The sequence below is a fragment of the Bubalus bubalis genome, chromosome 9 (genome assembly GCF_019923935.1).
Source record: "Bubalus bubalis isolate 160015118507 breed Murrah chromosome 9, NDDB_SH_1, whole genome shotgun sequence".
In the NCBI taxonomy this organism is placed as follows: Eukaryota; Metazoa; Chordata; class Mammalia; order Artiodactyla; family Bovidae; genus Bubalus; species Bubalus bubalis.
The window spans coordinates 60,918,655-60,937,861 of record NC_059165.1 but is presented as its reverse complement, the minus strand read 5'-3'; the positions used below and the strand labels follow the sequence as shown (position 1 = coordinate 60,937,861).

The following is a 19,207-nucleotide window of genomic DNA, read 5'->3' as shown; positions in this document are numbered from 1 at the left end:
TGATTGTAATGAAAATCTGGAAAAATAAAAATGTATTTTCTTATTCGACACACCGAAGAACTCTTAAAAGTATGATGGTTTCTGAATCTTTCTAAAGAAAGAGAAAATATTTGATTATAGAGAGGGAACCAAAAACATGATGGTATTAAATTCGGATAGGAGATGAAAGGATTCTGAAATTCTGAAACTTGTTGCTGTTGTGAAATGTAACCCTTAAGGTGTCATTTTTTCATCTTCAATTTCTGTTATTAAGATAGTATGTAGATAACGTTTGGGGCTTCATTAAAATTATATTGGCAGCCATTCCACAGTTTTTAAAAAAGTAGCAATTTCACTGAGGTATCTAACAGTGAAGCCATTAATGAACCTCTATATATGAAAGTAACAGATTAAACCTTATAATAAGATTCTTTTGTAGTATGTGAGAGAGTTAAATTAGCAGGTTGTCACTACACTGTCCTCCTGCATTTCTGTTTAATATTTGTACCATACAAGGGAATCAGAAATTATTGTTCTCAAAGTTTAAAATTTTAGCTTGCAGAGAATTCAAGAGTGCATAGTAGATTTTATTAGAGTGAAGGGAACCCAAGCAAGGGATTTGCTCCATACTTCAAAAAGTAGAAACTGGTTCTACCTTTTCTGTGTCTCATTCAGTAGAGGGAGTCCTTATTGACACTTGAAAAGAAAGTTGTAAATATGAAAACATGAAGAAACCATGTATCTTCTCAGAAAATAGTTTCAGATTGGAGATTAATAATGAAAACTTAAAATTGACATGGGAACTTGGACGCTCTATTTAGTACATGCTAGTGAAGGAATGATTTCTTACATTTTTGCCCCTCGTGCTGCCCTCATTTCTCTTGAGCAAAGCTCTGAGAGAGTCATTTGTTTTTTTCTCAACTGGCCATTGGTTCTTACCCTTTGTCTGTTCTTCATATAAATCTTCTATCCGTCTTCTACAGTCCTTCTTTGATAGTTAAAATTATAGGTTTTGTTTTTCTCAGCAAAACAAGAAAAATTGCTAAAATACATTTTCTAAATCACCACTTTGACCATCATAATTCTAGTCATCTCCACAAATCTGGAGTGGCTGTTCTTGTTGACCATGTTAAATCTGAGCACCTTTGCTGGTCCCTGAAGCCCCTTGGCATTTGGACTTACCTTTGCTCACTTACTGGTATCAGTTTGTCAGATCAGAGGCTTTGGCCACCCCGCACAGCCAGTCATATTGAAATCGTGCTTGTACTTTTGTACCTAGGTTAAGGCTGTTTTCTCCACTGCATTCTTCAGTGACCACCCGCCACCCCCACCCCCCCTTTCTAAATCGATCAGCGATCTAGGTGGCATCATCCAATTCACATTTTGGGGGCTTCTTTTATTAGTTACTTATTGACTCTTTGAAATTTAACCTCTGACTAAACTATAAACTCCTGAGGGCAAGTGCCTATATCACCTGAACATCTCATATAGTGAAGGTTGAAGTACTTGTTGAATTATTTAAATATATTACGAAGTAGTAGTAGTAATACAGGTCACACTTTAGCACTGTGTGCCAGGAATTGTTCTGAGTATTTCACACACATTCCCATTTAATCTTCTAAACATGAGCTTCATACTGTTAAGACAGAGAGATTAAATGACTTATTTAAGATCTCACAGGTAGTAAGTAAGTTCACAACTACACTTTGAACTTAGCCTGGTTCCAGACTTTAAACTCTTAGCCACCATGCAACACTATAGTTCCAGTTGAGAAGAATAGTGTATTAAATGGCCCATACCATAAATTAGACTTGTGATTATATATTCCCTTTCCTCCCCAAATTTTGTTATGAAAAATTTCATACATATATAGAACTGGAAAGAAGTTTTCAATTGAACATGCATGTTTACACACACCTATTTTGTAGATTCTGTGATTGGTTTTTTGATATTTCCTTTATCACATATTTATCCATTCCTGTGTCCATCATATTAGTGTTTTATTTATTTTTGAGTTGTTTTGGGTGGGGGGACTGTGCTGGGTCTTCATTTTTGCACTCAGGCTGTCCCTAGTTGCTGTGCACTTGGTTCTCATTGCAATGGCTTACCTTGTTGCAGAGCACAGGTTCTAGGGTGCGAGGGCTTCAGTAGTTGTGATGCATGGGCTCAGTAGTTTCTGCGCACGGGCTTAGTTGACCATAGGTATGTGAAATCTTGCCGGAGCAAGCATTGAACCTGTGTCCCTTGCATTGCCAGGTGGATTCTTAACAACTGGACCACCAGGAAAGTCCATCTTATTATTGTTTTGATTCATTTCAAAGTCAGTTGCAGATATTTGGCATATTTCATCTGTAAATGTTACAGCGTGCATCTGTTTAATTTTTTATGGTGAATTTTATACAGTAAAATGTACAAATTTTAAATATTTGATAGGTTTTGCTAAATGCAAATCCCAGTCCTCTATGAAGATAGAGAACATTATATGATTATCATTTTATTGAATACTTGCCTTGTATTTCAAGTAAATAAGTCATACATTTCCCCCCATATTGAAACCTGCTTTTCTGATTGTCCCAAGTTCTCTTACTGGATCTTTGGTTTATTACACAGACCTCATTGAGGGCAGGATCATCTGTTTCAGAACATACTTAGAGGTGTGACTAATGGTGGATATACTGTAGTAGTAACCATTCTCCCTTCCTAAAGTAATGTGGATCCTTAATAGTACCAATTCCTTTGATATGCAGTGTTTCATGAATTAAGTTGACCTTATTCCTGTTAGTTTTCCAATAGAATGTGATTTGCTCGTGTGACTTTGATGTTGAGAGGAGGGTGCTGCGCTTGCATCCCGTCCTTTTTTCATTGACTTATTTGATAGATAACTGTTTAAAGGTTTCTCAAATTGAGTAGGAGAAGAGTGTGGTTTTATGAATCCCTTCTCCATCTCTCAGTTCCTTGAAGTCATTCAGTCTTATGACTTAAAAATTCCTCTATTCACGGATGATTTCAAAATTTATATTTCCGGGCTTGATCCTTATTCTAAATTTGTCATCCACTACTTGAATTTCAGCTTTTAACATGTGGAAAGCAGAATCTTAATCTTTTTCACTCCTCCCCTTCTCAATGTCTGCCATCTATAGTGTTCTTACTCCCAGTTGATATTAGGTCTTGGAATTCAATTAGTTTAAATTCTAATTCATAAATTAGACTAAAGAATATAGCCTTTCATAGGTTTTATCTAATCCCTAGGCCCCTCCCTGATCCTCTCTTCAATTTAAACTGAGGAGTGTGTATGTGTGTTTGAAAATTGACATAAAATATTTATAAGGCATGATCTTAAAAATACTGATTATTATTTTGGGAAGCTGCTGCTGCTGCTGCTAAGTCGCTTTAGTCGTGTCCGACTCTGTGCGACCCCATAGACGGCAGCCCACCAGGCTTCTCCGTCCCTGGGATTCTCCAGGTAAGAACACTGGAGTGGGTTGTCGTTTCCTCCTCCAATGCATGAAAGTGAAAAGTGAAAGTGAAGGCTCTCAGTTTGTATTTTTAACAGTTGTATTTGCTAAATTGTTTTTGTAATAACTTAGGGTGATGTCTGTGCTGGGAAGGTCAAGTCCACTTTAGATAAACCCTTTTATAAGTTGACTCTTTCTTCGACTTCTACCTGTAATTCATCTCATATGTAATTCTAAGTGAGCGCAAATTGGATGTCTAGATGATGGTATTGCTTATGCACTATAATGTCTTTTGACACTTCAGGAATGCTGCATCAAAAGGAACAAAATTCCTGACCACCTGCTATTAGGTTTTCATGTAGAGGAGTAGGTAAATCTTAGACTAGCAGTTCTACCACAATAATAAAATGGGCTGTAGTTGTTGGAAGTTGATGGCAAATGTCAGAGAGCAGTTTTGCACCTACTGGCCTGAAGGGATTGTCAGGAGACAAGAGGAAGACGTGATGACCTGGCACTGTCCTAGAATGCCTGTAGAAGTGTGCTGAAGGTGGTATATTCTTTTTCCTTTTTTCTTACTGCCATTTTCCCTTTTGAATTTCAAGGGAGAGTTAGGGAGATTGATCAGAGAGAAGGTATCATTGGCAGGGTTATTTCTGGACCCAGTTTCTTAGTGTGTGCCATGGGTGACAGTCCTAGCATGAAGCGCCTAATGCTCTTGTCTTTCTATTTGGAGCAAAAGCTATGGCAGAAAATACTTTCACATGAAACATCAGTGTTTTTGTTGTCAATTCAATGGAATTCTGACAAAACGTATATGAAAATTTAGAGCACAGATGAGGGAAGTAAAGATTACCACCTGTGATCTTGAGAACTCTACACTTGTGAAATTTTTAGAACCATGTTCTCTATACCTGTGTCCTTTATCCCCTAGGGTGCATTCCCCACCCCCCACATTAACCCAGCAAAATAACTACTAACGTTATATATGTGAAGAGTGTTAGGGATTTTATTTGGTCATAGACCTGAAGTGAGTGCTATTTATTAAGAGCAAAAAAGTCACTATCCTTACATGGCTCATATTTCTTATCTTTTGACAGTATAAGAATGGTGAATAATATTATTTGATACTTGAATCTATACAAAGGGAAGGGTAGACTAAGAAGACAACTCAAGATGTGTACTTGTGTTTCTAATAGTATTTCCCAAGCTGTATAGATTCATTTGCAGCTGATGGGCATTTGGTTTTGCGGAGTCAAGGAGTATTTTTGAAATTATGGCTATTTCTTTAAAAGGGGTTGCTTAGCAATGGATATATGACAGTTGAACTTTTCCCTCTTAATAGAGTAGCTTACTTTTCGAGTTTTGGAAAGCATGAAGAGAAGTGGATTGTGGTTGTAAAAGAGGAAAGAGAGCAATTAGGGTCAAGAGATGTGGGAAAGTGCAGAAAAGGTATGGGTAAAGGAACAGATACAGAAGTTTGCCTTGTTGGATAAACCAGATAATGATCTTGAAAAGAGAATATCAAGAAAGAAGTTCTTGAATTGAAAAATCTGGGCCACATGATCTATAGGCTTTGATATGACCAAATGTAGGTCTTCATTCTGAGAGGTTAATTCCGTTTAAGTTTTATATTAAATAGAGATTTTGGTAATATGGAGGATCACTGTCCAGCAATCATGAAACATACTCTGTTTGACTGATAGGTTATCTTTGTCTTAAAATTCTCTTACTTCACTTGATCAGACCCCTCAGTAGTTCTGGCAGATCTGCCTAGGACCCAGATCCTCCACAATTGGATGGGCTGCTTCCTAAATTAGACGTAGACTTGAAGTATGTTTTTTCCTAAGCAGAAAAACCCCAACATAATAGTGATCCTTAATCTTCAGTTATGTATTTTGTCCTAAAATAAAATTGTCAGAGGCTATCAATGAAATTATTTTATATGTCTTTTGAAAAATAGTGTCTGTTTATGATAATGGATAATATGTGTTGGCCTATATAATTACTTGATTTTTAAGTGCCTTACTCAGAAGGAATTTTGGAATTAGGAATTCTGAATCTTTAAATTTAGCCTTGATTCATAAAGCCAAATCAGAATAATGCTGTGTCTAATATTATAGTACATTTATATAAAGCAGATTACTTGACTGTGAGATAATGTGGTCAGTTCTATATTAGTATTAGGTATAAGAAGTGTATCCAGGTTGTTGGCTTATTAAAAGCTCTTGCTAATTATCAATCTTCATTTTGGATACCATATGTTAACTTAGTGTAGAAAGTAATACTGGAAAGGAGAGAGTTTCTGGGAGCAACTCAGGAACCTAATATGTCTTTAATGGGATTAAAGATGGATCTGTCACATCTAGTTCTCACGTATTGTTATTAAAAATAGCAAATATTTGTTAAGTATTTACTGTGTGCCAGCCTCTTCTCAGGACTTTGCATGTATTAAATTAAACTGCTATTAATTCCATCTTAGGAGTTAGAGACCCAAGGCACAGTAAGGTTGATGAACTTGTCCAGCGTGACAGGCCCAAGTGTGGAGCAGGTCTCTAATCACAGGTGTCTATTTGCTCTTGTTGAAATGTAGAAGGTTTTGCTAATGACATACAGAATGAGTTTTAAATTTTAAAGACAGTTAAATTTCTGACAGCTATTCACACTAGTGAATGCTTTATCTTTGTAAGTGTGTTCTTTCTTAGGAAATTGGTAATCATCTTATAGATTCTATCCAAATCATTCTTTATGATTATCATCAACATAACTAGAGATGCATGAAATGTGCTTCTCTTCATTCATGATGTAGTGAAAGATTTTTAAATTGTACTCCTAGCCTGGAAGATTTATAATGTAATGGTAGGTTAGGAATTTACTGGATGTCCCTATGTGATGAACACTCTAGCTTGGGTCCCAGGGATATTATAAGGAGGAAATGCAAACTGTACTTCCAAGTTGGATACATATTCATTCTTGCTGACTTTATAGGCTCTTGCCTTGGGTTACCACAAAGGCCAGATCATACTACAGAGCATGCATCATGCATGCATAGCTTCCTTTTCCATAGTTTTTTCAAGAGTTGATGTGAAAAACATCAACTTTTTACCTATTCTGTAAAAGCTCTTTGGAGGTACTGACATGTTTCCTTATTGTTCCTACAGCTGGCTCTTTTTTAAAGGCAATTCAGACTTTTGGATTTGTATTATTCCCCCCAAATAAATTGATGTGCTTCCTTTATCAGATGAAAGCTGTTGATTTTGTTCTTTCCCTTGACTACCAGGAAGATCAAAGCCAAACTAGTGTATACTAGAATACTCTGTTAGGGCTTTATGGGTGAGTTAACCAAAACGGTTTAGGATCTGGTAAAATTTATAGATTTATACACAATATTCACAATATAGTTTCAAGAAATTCTTGGCATCCTATGAAACATTCTCGGCTCCCTGCCTTTGATCTTTTTGCATCGGTATTTCAACCATTCTGTATGTGTGAATGTATTTTACTCAATTTCCTTGACTTTATAGAAGTAGTAAATAATAAACACATTGCTTTCAGAGATTTTGAGGTACTGAGCAGTTGCCTTCTATGTATAATATTTGGCAGCAAGGCCAGGGGAACATTTTTGGTTTTCATGATAATGACACACATAAATGGCTATAGAGTTTTTATCTTATGGTTTTCCAGAAAATGTGAACTGGAGATTGTGTGTGTGTGTGTTTGGTAGAAATACCAGGGCATAAAGGTGGAGTTTTTGTGCACTGAGCACAGTTGTGAATCTATATTCAGTCAAGTTATGACACTTTTGCTTCTCTTCACTGTGATTTTTGGTGAAGTCTCTTCATGGAAGCTGTGAAAAGTCTTTGGAAATTGTCTCTGGGGCCACAGTTTTAAAATCTGGTCCCAAATGAGGAAAGAGCCTTTTCTCTTTGGGTGGTGGTGTAGCCATTGGCCCCGGCCTTCAGAGTTGTTGGTGGTTGTTCATAGGTGCTCCGTCATGTTGGGTTTCTAGCCAGGAGGCCTGGGCTAGCTTTGCTTTTGGTCCTCCATGTATAAAAGGAAGGTATATTCAGTTTGTGGGCTCTACAGGATAGCATGTTTCATTGTACTTGCCTTCGGAGATTTCTTGCTCTTTAATGTCTCCTTCAGATAGGGCTTTAGGAAGGTTAAGCATCTGTCCCTAAGACTGTTCCCAAAACATTGTCTAGTAATGAGGAAGTCATGCTATGGGGAGATGTTGGGAATAGCTATGATTTTCACCTTTTTTTCCTTTTCTTTCTTTGTAAAAGACAATTTGTAGTACATTTTGTCTCTCTAAGGGAGACCAGAGTACCCAGCTGGTTAGATATATTTAAAGAAAGAAAAAAATCTCTTTAAACAGACCTTGAAGAATTCTATTATAAATCTGAGTGGGAACCTGAGAATGCTGTGGCATACAGGCAAAACTAATTAAAATAACCGATAAAGAAATCAGATGTAGCTTTACATGGGATTTTCAAGATTAAAATGTACGAGAATTATGTTAATAAACTCTGCTTTTAACTCCATAAAGGATAGGATCTCATTTCTTTTGTGTAACTTGAAACCACAATCATCTGTGCCCTCTAGTGCATACTGTATGAGTTAGTTTGAGTCAAATTTTGTATTGTGCTTCCTGCCTCTGCTCTAATTACTGCTGAGGTTCTTGGTGTAAGAACTCTCTTAGCCCCTCTGATCTCCTCATCCCTGGATGTTTGTTCCTGTCTATCTGGTCTTGCTGCACTGCTGGTCTGGAGAACTGTTAAGGTCATCCTGACAAGTACGGCGACCTGTGGCAGTCAGTTCTCAAGGCCAGGTTAGCTTCTGCCCACAGTGCTGCCCAGGCAAAGTGCCCTGTCCTTGGGATGTTTATGCCAAGCAAGGAGAGATTGGTTAAAAATATTCCCTTCCTTTCCCCTATCCATACTTACTGAGCTGCTGGCTGGGACAAGGTGGATCATGTAGGGATCCTAGAGACCTCAGCATGGTCAGTACCTGTGGACTTCCCTTCCAGGAGTGGTGTGCAAGGTACTGCTAGGATGTGTACTAACAGATCCCTGAGGTAGAGGCCAAGTTGCTATTTGCTGGGTATAGGCAATTGAGTACATTTTTGAGGTTCCCTAGGCTGTGGCAGAACACAAATGTTAGAGGGGTGGGGGATGGTGGCCAGCCTTGGGCCCGGTGAGCCCCATAGACAGCTGTTGGTCCAGTAGCAAAGGCTTGTGATAGAGCAGCTTCTTATTGTATGACTGCTGTTTATCAGCTGGGTGGTTTTTTTGCCAGCCCCTCTCCCCCGCTTTACTTCTTGGCCTAGTTTTTTGCCTGTCTTTGAATGAAGACAGGTGATGATTAGCTGCCCTATTTCCAGCTGGCACATTTGGCATTATAGAGAACATGGTACAAAACAACTGTTCATTTAAGGTTTCTGTATCTGTCATAAATGATTCTTCAAGTTTCACATGTCAGAATTGATAGGTTCCCAAGGAAAAGCTTCAGGAAAAAACAGAATTCACTTTTTACAGTATACACAATTTTAATAACAAAACTTTCCTGTACACTGCACTTGGTTACCCCCTGCCCCAGTATAATAGTATTTTCTTCTCCCTTCCCCCCCAACCCACTTGACCACCTCCCACCCCACCCCACCCCCCTACCACTCCCACCAAAAATGGCTCTTAGGGTGATTGAACACAATATGTTCGGACTGTACTTTTAGTTTCCAGTTTCAATGTTGGTCGGAAGGTTCATCAAACATTCCATAGATTAATTAGGCTTTTAAAAATTACCAAGGAGGAACAGGTTAATTGCAGGAGTAGCAGACATTTCCAAAATGTTTGCAATAATGATATGAAAGCTTAAATAGCCATTTACTATTTGTTTTGACCTTAAATTAAGTACTACGTGTTTGCCCTAGGTTAGGAACAGAAATATTTAATTATCTATCTTCATCTCTTTTATCTTTTTCTAGTTGAAGCCGTTTAACCTGTAAGGTATGAAAAACATGTCCCCAAACAGATTTTTGAGTCAGATCTGTCATATTGCTTTATTAGGAAAATGATCATGTAAAAATAATATTTCAAAATTTCATATTGATAGCCATACTTTAGAGAGAACAGGGCATTTATAGTCTCCACCCCCCATCGTTGTGTAGAGGAGGTATGCCTAAAGAAAACGGTGTGCCTGTTTTGAATTTAGGATTAAGACCTAGTGTTACATAGGTAGGGCTCATTTTTATTGGAAAGAGTCTAGATCTTGGTGACCAGCATTAGAATAAGCAAATGGATTTTAATAATTAGTGGAGTTGGGAAGTTCAGTCAATTCCATTCATTGAATTGGTACAGAAATTAACTTAGCCACATTAAGAAATTACGTGTGTTAGTGCAGATTTTTGGCTTAAAAATTAGTATCTTTTCTGTTTGTTGTTGGCAGTGGGTATTCTCTGAGTTGTATGCATTTGTAAATTTATCAACTCACTCTAATTTCAGAAAGGTGATTGAAATCCTGGCAAGCTACAGAAATGAATATAAATAATTCCAAACTAGCTATTGGTTACTAGGTGGGTACAGTATCAGAGCCTTCGTTAGCTTCCGTTTTCCAGAGAGATTTATTTTTCTGGTTTTCAAGTGGTCATTTTCTTCTAATCTTAAAAATGAAAAGGGGGGATGGGGGAGTTGAAGAGAATAAGACAGTAAAAAAGACCTAACATTATATTGCCAGCATCTGCAGTGTAGTTGTGATGCTCTTGCACTCGAACCAGTTGGTAAAGAGAGCACATATGACTAACAGTCTCATCTTCAAGCCTGTGCTGATACAGAAATACAAATAGACCAAAATTAAAAGGAATCTTGCCTTCTATAGGCATTTGAAAAGGGAAGCTTGCTCTTTAAATGGAAAAGGAAAGTGCTGTTTGGCACTGTTATTCACTTTTCTCAGAGAGCATTGCCCAAAAGATGAAGGGCCAAAAAAATCTGTTATTTTTCAACTGAAAAGTATGCCTTGGTGGCCTTGGCTATGCTGTTCCCCTGAATTACTAAATGGCTTGATTTTCCAATTTACTTTCCTATGTACATTAAGGATTTTGCCGACTGATGGTCCATTTTACTAACTGTAATCTTGAGGATTAATGTGGGGATTCCCAGCCAATATTTCTCACCCTTCTGCTCACAGTTTCAATTAATTTGGGGTTGTGGTTGAAATGATGGAAACTACTCTGCTATCCTCCAGAGCTAGTGGAATCTTGTATGTCTAAGACACAATTGTATTGTGACAAAGCTGTTCCCTTACAAATGGCCATGCTTATCCTTATAAATGTATTGGTAAATTTTAGCTTGTGGAGCTCTCATTTGTTACAGGGGCTTCTGATCCAGCCCTTCTGTAAGGAAAGTGTGAGCTGTGCCCTATGCTGGGAAATCAGCTTCTATCCTTGCCCAGGCAGGCCTAGGGTCTAGTTTTATTAAGAGATGAAATGTTCACTGCTCAAGATCTGCTGAGGTGGACTGAGACTTTACCAAACAAATCTGCCCACCTTAGAAATTGTAGAGAGCACATTTTTACTATAATTTGTGATCTTGTCTGCTTTTTACTGAGACACATTTTCTTTGAAATGTAGGTAGACATCTTTCAGTATTAAATCTCATGGGTTAAACTATAGTCTTAACATGTTTCAGTTCCATCCTGGGAAGAAATATGCCTTGAATGAAGTAAAGGATAACTTTTTTTTATGGTAATGATTTTCTCTGAGAATTTATGCCTTTTTTCCTTCATCAGCAAATGTCAGTTTTCATCTTCTAAAAATCAAGTCAGTAGTCTAATTTCATGGTTTTTGCTAGTGGAACCTCATTTATGGAAAAATTCTGTGTGAATTGGTAACTTACATCTAAATCATAAATATGTCATAGTCTCTCTGGGGAAATCATAATTGAATAAACAAAATACTTGTGGCTCTTTTCTACACGAGAAATGTGATATCATTATCATTTTTAAATTGCTAAACATTTATATTAATAACAGAGAATCTCCCCCCTCACCCCTTTCCAGCTGCAGGTCCCAGGGCCTTTGCCCTGATTGATTCAGATCATGTATAGTTGCCCATTTGCTTTGCTTCCTTTTAACTTTGCTAACCTGTTTCAGGGAGAATCAGATTTCAAAATGCTGCCTTTCTCTCATCCCCTCACCTCCTTCGAGTTACCACTGTGTGGCTGCATAGGCATGTGGAGTGTTCTGCCATGAGAAGCTTTGCTTCAAATCTGTGTTGTTCCCTTTACTTAGAAGGACCTGCTCTTAAACAGTAAGAATTGATATCCATTAAAAGGTCAAAGTTTAGCATGTAATACTTAGAAAGTACTTTTTAAAAATGGTTCTTTTAAAATATATTCTAACAAGAATCAGTATTATGCCTGTTGCTAGCCATTTATTTTTAATTTGGCTTTTTGAGGCTTGAAGATCAAGGAAAGGCAGAGGAAAGAGGTTTAAACCCCTTTGTCAAGGCATCTTTGATCATGACAGTTGAGGGGAGGGGGAGGGAGAGAGGGGGACAGGGAGGAGAGAGGGGGGAGAGAGAGAGAGACAGGGAGTGAGGGTGTATTTGTGTGTGTGCTTTCAAACTAGAGTGAGAAGCTGGTCATAAGATTGTTAAATTGACTTAGTTTATCTCTTTGTTCTCCAAAATAATTTCTAAATCTTTTTTCACATATAAATGTAAGTATAGGATTTAGTAAACTAATTAGTAAAGTGATAATTTAACACTAGTTTAAAATAATTATCTAAATGCCACAAAAATCAACATGTCCATTATAAGTCAAACTAGAGATATGATACGAAGTCAGTGTCATTATTTAGTATTGATTTCATTGTAATGATACCTTTTCACAATCACTTGAATTCATTGTTTATATATATTAAAGACTCACTCAGCTTATTAGAATTACATAAAGGGTTCTGATTTCATGATATGGACTTTGATAATACCTACTAACCCAGGCAAAAACTCTGGAAGAAGAGTGTTTAATATTGACCAGTCTTCAGCATACATAAAATTCTACTCCCCACACTGGCATTAAATTGTAGGTTTGAGTAAATACCAAATTATCATACAAGAGAACTTTGCTAAGTCTCCTTTTAAGCAGCAAGCCAGTTGTGGTACTTGGGGTGGAGAGCAATGATCAAACAAGTATTAATCCATATCTCTCTCTGCTCAGTAGCATCTTTCCAAACTGTTTTCAGTAGAAAAAAATAGCATATGGAGACCTTAGTGTAAATGTTTACACACAGTAGTATATAATTACATACATGAAATGTCTTATTTTGAAGTAAGCATTTTTAGACTTTCCCACAAGAGTGCAAATTAATGTGAGCATTGCTTCATTTAACACTTAAAATATGGTTTCATTTAAAAAAAATTAAAAATACTTCAACACGTCAGAAACCTAAGTCTCCACTTGGTTTGGAAAAATTAGGCTTAATGTCACCATTGGTAAAAATTAGATATGTATTTAGCCCCTACTATGTAAAATAGGTTACTTATCTGATGTAATTTTTGATGATGGGTAGATATTATACTTCACATTCTTTGTATGGCAGCTGCTGACACTTGCACTGTCCGTAACCATTAATGATGATGAAGGGTCCTTCATGGGTAGGTTCATATTCATTATATGGTCCTTGGTCTGACATGTTTGACATATGGAGTCGTGTTTGGGATCGGAGCTGCCTGTGGTTCTGAATCATTGAGCACTGCCTAATTCTTCTTAAAGTGGGAGGGCAGCACTTCCTGGAGATGAACACTATAAAAATAATAAAAAAGAAAGAAAACAATAAAGCCATTGTTCCTGTAATTACCCGCTGAGTGAAGATGGCATTGTCTGGTTCCGGGAAGTGTTCCTCAGTAGTAACTGCTATGCCTGCAGTAGTTGGGATTTCTTTGTCTCCCACATGGTAACTTGATGAGCTTATTCTTTTTGTATATTCAGTGGTTGGATCTTTATAAGTTGTAGCCATGGCAGTGACGGTGGTTGATAAATTCCAGCAGAGCTGAAATCCATGGACTGCGTCTAGTATATCCTCTCCCTGGGTGTGGTCGGGGCTGTGGCATAGGATGGAATGCTCCCACCGACCTTGGAAACTGCCCAGCCAGGAGGCCAAAGCACATATTCGAGGGCTGCATTCCCACAGATTGCCAGAGAGGCCAACGGTTGTGAGGGACCTAAGGGAGTTTAAGATCTTGGAATCAAGGCTGTTTAACTTGTTGTTATCCATGAGGAGTATTTTAAGATTAGGCATTGTTTCAAACACTGTCAGATCGATGGCTTTTATTTCATTTCCAGTCAAGTCTAGTTTTTCTAAAGTGCCCCAGGTCCACTCCATCCCACATGTCAAGTTGCTAATTTTGTTCCATTGTAAGAAGAGCGTGTGCAGACTGCTTAGCCGTAGGAAATGAGCAAAATTAATCTTCGTCAGCTGGTTGTGCTCTAGATGAAGCTCTCTCAGTTTGATTAATCCCGCAAATCCATTGCGAGCCAAACTTCGCAAACGGTTTGTGCTCAAATCCAGAAACTCCAGACTACGACAGTCCCAGAACAGGCGTACTGGGATAGTCCGCAGGGAGTTGGACCGTAAATGCAAGGTCTGCAGCTTCCGGAGGCCATAGAAGAGCTCTGGGTGCAGAGATGACAGCTGATTAAAAGACAGGTCCAAATTTTGCAGGTTAATCAGTTGGGTAAAAGTTGTGTTTGGCAAATAAAATATTTTGTTGGAACTCAAGATTAATTCCTTAAGTTTATATAGTCCTTGAAAAGCATCTTCTTTTACTGTTGATATTTGATTGTGGTCTAAGTGGAGCCAGGTGAGTTGACTGAAGCTGGCAAATTGATCCCTTTCGAGCTCTGTGATGTGATTGTGCCTCAGGGACAGGCCCAGAGAGCCCTTGTCTGTGGTGTTTGGCACTGAGTGGAAGCCCTGAGAGTCGCAGTAGAAGAGCAGCTTCTCACAGCGGCATTTGGGTGGACACGCCATACCCAGCGCAGGCAGCATTTTTAAAACCATACTCATTGCATATATTGCTGCTAGCATAGGGGCCCCTAATGGCCACTTGAAATGTAAGCCTGCAGGATATAATTTAAGGAAAACAAGAAGATAGAATATTTTTCAGCAGAGCATACGGGCTTTTAAAACAACAACAACAACAACAACAACATTATGGCAAAAGATTTTCACTACATATAACTTATTTTTTCATTTGCTGTAAAAAAACTAACCTTGTTAGTATGACTAGAACAAAACTTAAACCATTAAGAAAGGAGATACAACACATCTGTCATCAGCAATATATATTTTACCTAAACCTCAAAATCCAAAAATGTGACAAGTGATTTCTCTTATAAAATGTGAATTCAATGGCTTATTTTAAAAGCGTGACTCCTTGCTGACTGTACAAGACACATTAAATACATGGACTTACCCATTCTTCTGAGCACATTGGAGGCTGCATTCAGTCTCGGTTGTCAGACTCAACGCAGTGAGTCTGTAAAAGGCTCTAACATGCAGGAGCCTTTGACCAGTTTCCTGTTTTCTGTGTCCCAGGCTTTCCGAGTAAAATTGAAATCCACCAGGGCGAGTTGTTTTTTCCTTAGGATATTCCTCTTGAAAGCATTGGTTTCATTTCCTTTGACCACTCTAAATCAGTTTTGAATATAAGTTATTAATTTCGTCCTCCTCTAACTGCTCAGCTGGTTAATCAAAGCTTCAGCCTCTCTTTTCCGCAGCCGTTAGTTCTCTCGGTCTTAACTTGTTGATGGCAGATGGGCGGCTTGTTGCAGAGAAGAGCTCCTGGAGCAGCATGAGTGCATTTACTGAAAAGCTTTTCCGAGAAACGGCACAAGAATGGATTTGCTTATGTGCTGCGACCACACAGAACTGTATATAGGCTGACGTCACCGGGTGACGTGTCTTTTGTTTGGGTTTTCCAGAAGCTTTACTGTTATAAAGCAGCGTGCTTTGTAACAATGTCAGGGTCGTTGTAAGACCCCCGATTATAATAAAGTGAGAAAGGAGAGCTCCTGACCTGAAAACATGGTATTCCTTCAGTGTAGGAAGCAGCAGTGAGGTTGTAATAAAGGCTGCATTCAAGAAGATCCGTCTGAACAGTGAGTTGGGTTAGCAGAGTGACGATTTTTTAATGCTTGGAAGAGCCAGCATTAGACTGCCGATTCTGCATAGAGAGAGCATCTAAATGGGCAGGAGCCTGCACGATTTATGAAGTGTTGATTTAACAGCATTCTATGTGAGTGCCTGCTGCTCTGGTAGTTTGGAAAGCTACTCAATCACTTGGTTGTCATGCTTGGTTAAAATAGAAGTTACGACAATGATTTGCTTCAGATGTGTTGGTAAACTAGCTCAATAGGCTTTGCTTCTTTGCCATTAAGAGTTTAGCATTAAAAACCAAGAATAAAGGAGGGGAAAAGGTTGGAAAACAAAGAATTTGGTTATTCTACTCTTTGAGAATTTTAAGAGAAAGCTAATTAAAATGATTTCTCCTCTGTCTTATTTTATATAATAGTGTTTTATCACAATACTAACTGAAAAATAATAATCCAGAAATCTTTGGATGTCTTGGTAGGAGAAAAGGGTAGGTTGATATAGTCATTTAATATTGCATGCTCTAAGTGTTAACAGTGGAACAGAAATAATTTAGGACAGGTGGTACAGCATGGCTAGATTCTGACATGGTCGCTTGTATTTACCTCAGAATTTCACTTACTCCTAAAGCTAAAAGCCTCTAGTGATCTGGGTTGGGGTATTGTGGCCCTCAAACAATAGAGCATTTGCATGCTCAACAGCGCCTATTGGCACACTTAAGAACTGAGTCTCATACTAACTGTTGTTAGAATCTCTCTAGGGAATACAAAAGGTCACTTATACTTGGGAATAGAATTTTTGCTTTGGCTGTTTTTACTTGACCAAACACTTATCTTCTCCTGTCGAATAGTATCACTTTTCAGAATTTGGTTACGAATATACAGCTCCATGTTTACTACTGTATAAACATGAAAGTTATTTCTAGTGTGAGTTAGGGTCATAGTTTCAGGCCTGATGAAGGTAAGGCCTCTTGTACACCTGACATTACTGATTTGGCCTTCTTGGCCATTTCTCCCATACCATTTCTCTCATACTTAATCCTCAGTAGGTCTTGTCTCAGACTTGAAGGCAGAAATCTGAGAACTGCCCCATGGTATCTGTGAAACCAGAACACCATCAATCTGTTGGCTTCCAGGCGCTTTATCACACTGGGTGTGTGTAAGAAGTTATTTTCTCAAGGGGTGTTGTGTCTGTATTGGAATGCAGTGCCAGAGTGAGGACTGAAGACTCCAGGGTGCTTTCCTCGGGTCTCTGTGGAGACAGCAGCAATTGCAAGTGTGTAGTTTGGCTCCTCCTTCTAACAGACCCCAAGATAGGATAAGAGGTATAAGAATTTTATTGAGGAAAATGCCAGGAATGTGTAAAGGGAGAGAGAAGATAACTGAAATACTCCTTAGGTTTGGTAGAGTGTAAAAACCCGTGGGGCATGTCTGACACCTGTGAAAGGAGAGGGGGAAAAACAGACCCTACCAGCAGGACATTTCTCAGTCAGCTTCTCCAGGCCAGAGAGAAGTCCCCAGGCCAACGTTGCCCAAGAGTGGAACCCCTTATTCTCAGGAACTAGAATTCCCAGTTTTCCTGTTTCCTGGTTAAGGAAGAGAGGGAGAGGTCCTCGTTTAGAATTCAGGATGCCATTCCTCCACTGACCTGGATCCTTTCCACAGTCTGTCTCTCTGTAGGCTGGAAGTTCTTAACCCGAGTCCATAATTGGCCTGTAGAGTTTTGTTGCTTGTGCATTTTTCTGTCAATAAAGTTTAATCAAATTCTTAGAGAGTCTGTGACCCTAGGTTTCAGAGTGACCATTCTATAGAAACAGAACTTGTTCACAAAGCTTCCAATGAGGGGTGTCTGGTAAGGGTGGTCTCTCATTTTTTTTTTTTTTTTTTAAGGAAAAGAAGTCCTGGGGATACTGTAAATGCTCTTACTGAAGTTAGTCACCCTCTGATGAAAAAAACCTTTGCAAGGCAGGAGGAGCTGGATTAATTTCTCCCCTAAAGTAACCACTTTAGTTCCATGTGGAGAAAAGTGTTGAAATCAATTGGATTAGAGCAGCCATGATTAGGAATGAGTTATATGTGAAAATTTAGAGGGAAAAACATTTCCTTCCCCTTGAACTCTTGGTTCCCTTCTGCTTTTGTACTCTACTTGGCCTACTTACAGTATACTAACAGATGAAAAACCCTTAAATTACATTATCCTAATACTATTATAACAGATTTGTGGGCAAGGAAAATTGTTCAGAAAAGCACCAGTGCAATCAAGAGTATTTTTTGATGCACCTGGAGAAGTGGGCAGTAATGCCTGCTATACCACAGTACCCAGAGAGCACAGTCTGTCTAGGTCATTAGCTGGCTTGCCTACTTCACTTCTCTTTGGGTTCAAAAGGTTTAGGCTGTGGAATTAAAGAAGATGTGATGTTGGTCTTAAAATGGGTTGGAGTACACTGTTCCTATTGAGGGAGATTTGTATCGTTTTTTGATCTTTATCTCTCGTTAGCTAGAAGGACTAAAAAGAAACCCATGTTCTTTCTGAATTAAACCTTTTCTTGGTTTCATTTCACAACGGCTTTATTCTGCATACATATGCCTTTGACTTAATTAAAGTGGCAATACAACCTCTGGAAAGTACTCTTGATATCATCTGTTTCAATTTTCACTGTTACAGTTGTTCGTGACAAGGCAAAGGACAAGTAAAATCTAGCCTGTCTGTCCTCTCTGTGAATGGTTTTAAGCAAATTAAATGAGTCATGTGGCGGGGTTTAGGTGTTAATACTTATCTGCATTACTTTTCATGAAAGTTTGCTTTTAACATATATTGCTAATCAGGAATAAATATCTCTTTGGAAAAGCAGATGTATAATGTGAAATTTTCTAATCTTTTGTGTTAGGGAGCTGGATTTTGCTTTATGCTGAAAAATCAGGTGTTTCTTAACCAATCGTGCCCGACTCCCAAAATTTTCATATCCCAGAGGTGCTCGGTTAAAGAAAATCTTCTGGCTACCAGTCTTGGTCATGGTTCTTTGGAGGTCTCTTCACAATTATCAAAAAGTTGCAAAAAGATCTAAGATTTGTGGGTCTGAATATATCCCTTCCCAAGAACCTTTTAGGATTCTTAGTTGGCAACCACAGTTGGGCCTAAAGATGCTGGTATCAGTATCTTTATTTCAGTGAGTTTTATCAATACTAGCCTTTTTTGAGAGGTGGGAGGGAACGAGGATGAGAGAAAATTATAATAAATCCTAGAGTTCACTGCTTTTAAACATGTGTTTGGAGGCAAAGATTGACTATTAAGTTTTTTATTTACTCTTTATTTTTTGCTGTGCTGTGTCTTTGTTCCAGTGTATAGCCTTCTCTTGTTGTGGAGCACAACCTCTAGAGTGCACAGGCTTAGTAGTTGGTGCTGTGTAGGCTTAGCTGCCCCATGGCATTTGGGATCTTGGCTTCTAGTTCAAACCTGCATCCCATACATTGAAAGGGAGATTCTTAAACACTGGGCCACAGGGAAAGTCCGTGATTTGCTCTTTAAGAAATTACTGGGATTTGGCACTAAACATCAGCTTGTTATCTTCCCAAGAAACAGAATCTGTCTGACAGAGGCAGATAGAATATATAAGGATTGATGGCCTTTCC

At 38.4% G+C, this 19,207-nt stretch overlaps 2 protein-coding genes across 2 annotated transcripts in view; one reads left to right on the top strand and one right to left on the bottom strand.

Annotated features, from left to right (window-relative positions):
- Positions 1-19,207, top strand: part of CTNNA1 (catenin alpha 1) — a 179,110-nt gene that overhangs the window by 101,660 nt on the left and 58,243 nt on the right. The window lies entirely within an intron of this gene.
- On the bottom strand, positions 12,999-15,043 carry LRRTM2 (leucine rich repeat transmembrane neuronal 2). The gene is made up of 2 exons (XM_006070836.3): positions 14,902-15,043; positions 12,999-14,545 (listed from the first exon to the last, which is right to left on the bottom strand). The coding sequence occupies exons 1-2, from the start codon at positions 14,903-14,905 to the stop codon at positions 12,999-13,001; spliced, it is 1,551 nt and encodes a 516-aa protein (XP_006070898.1). The 5' UTR covers positions 14,906-15,043.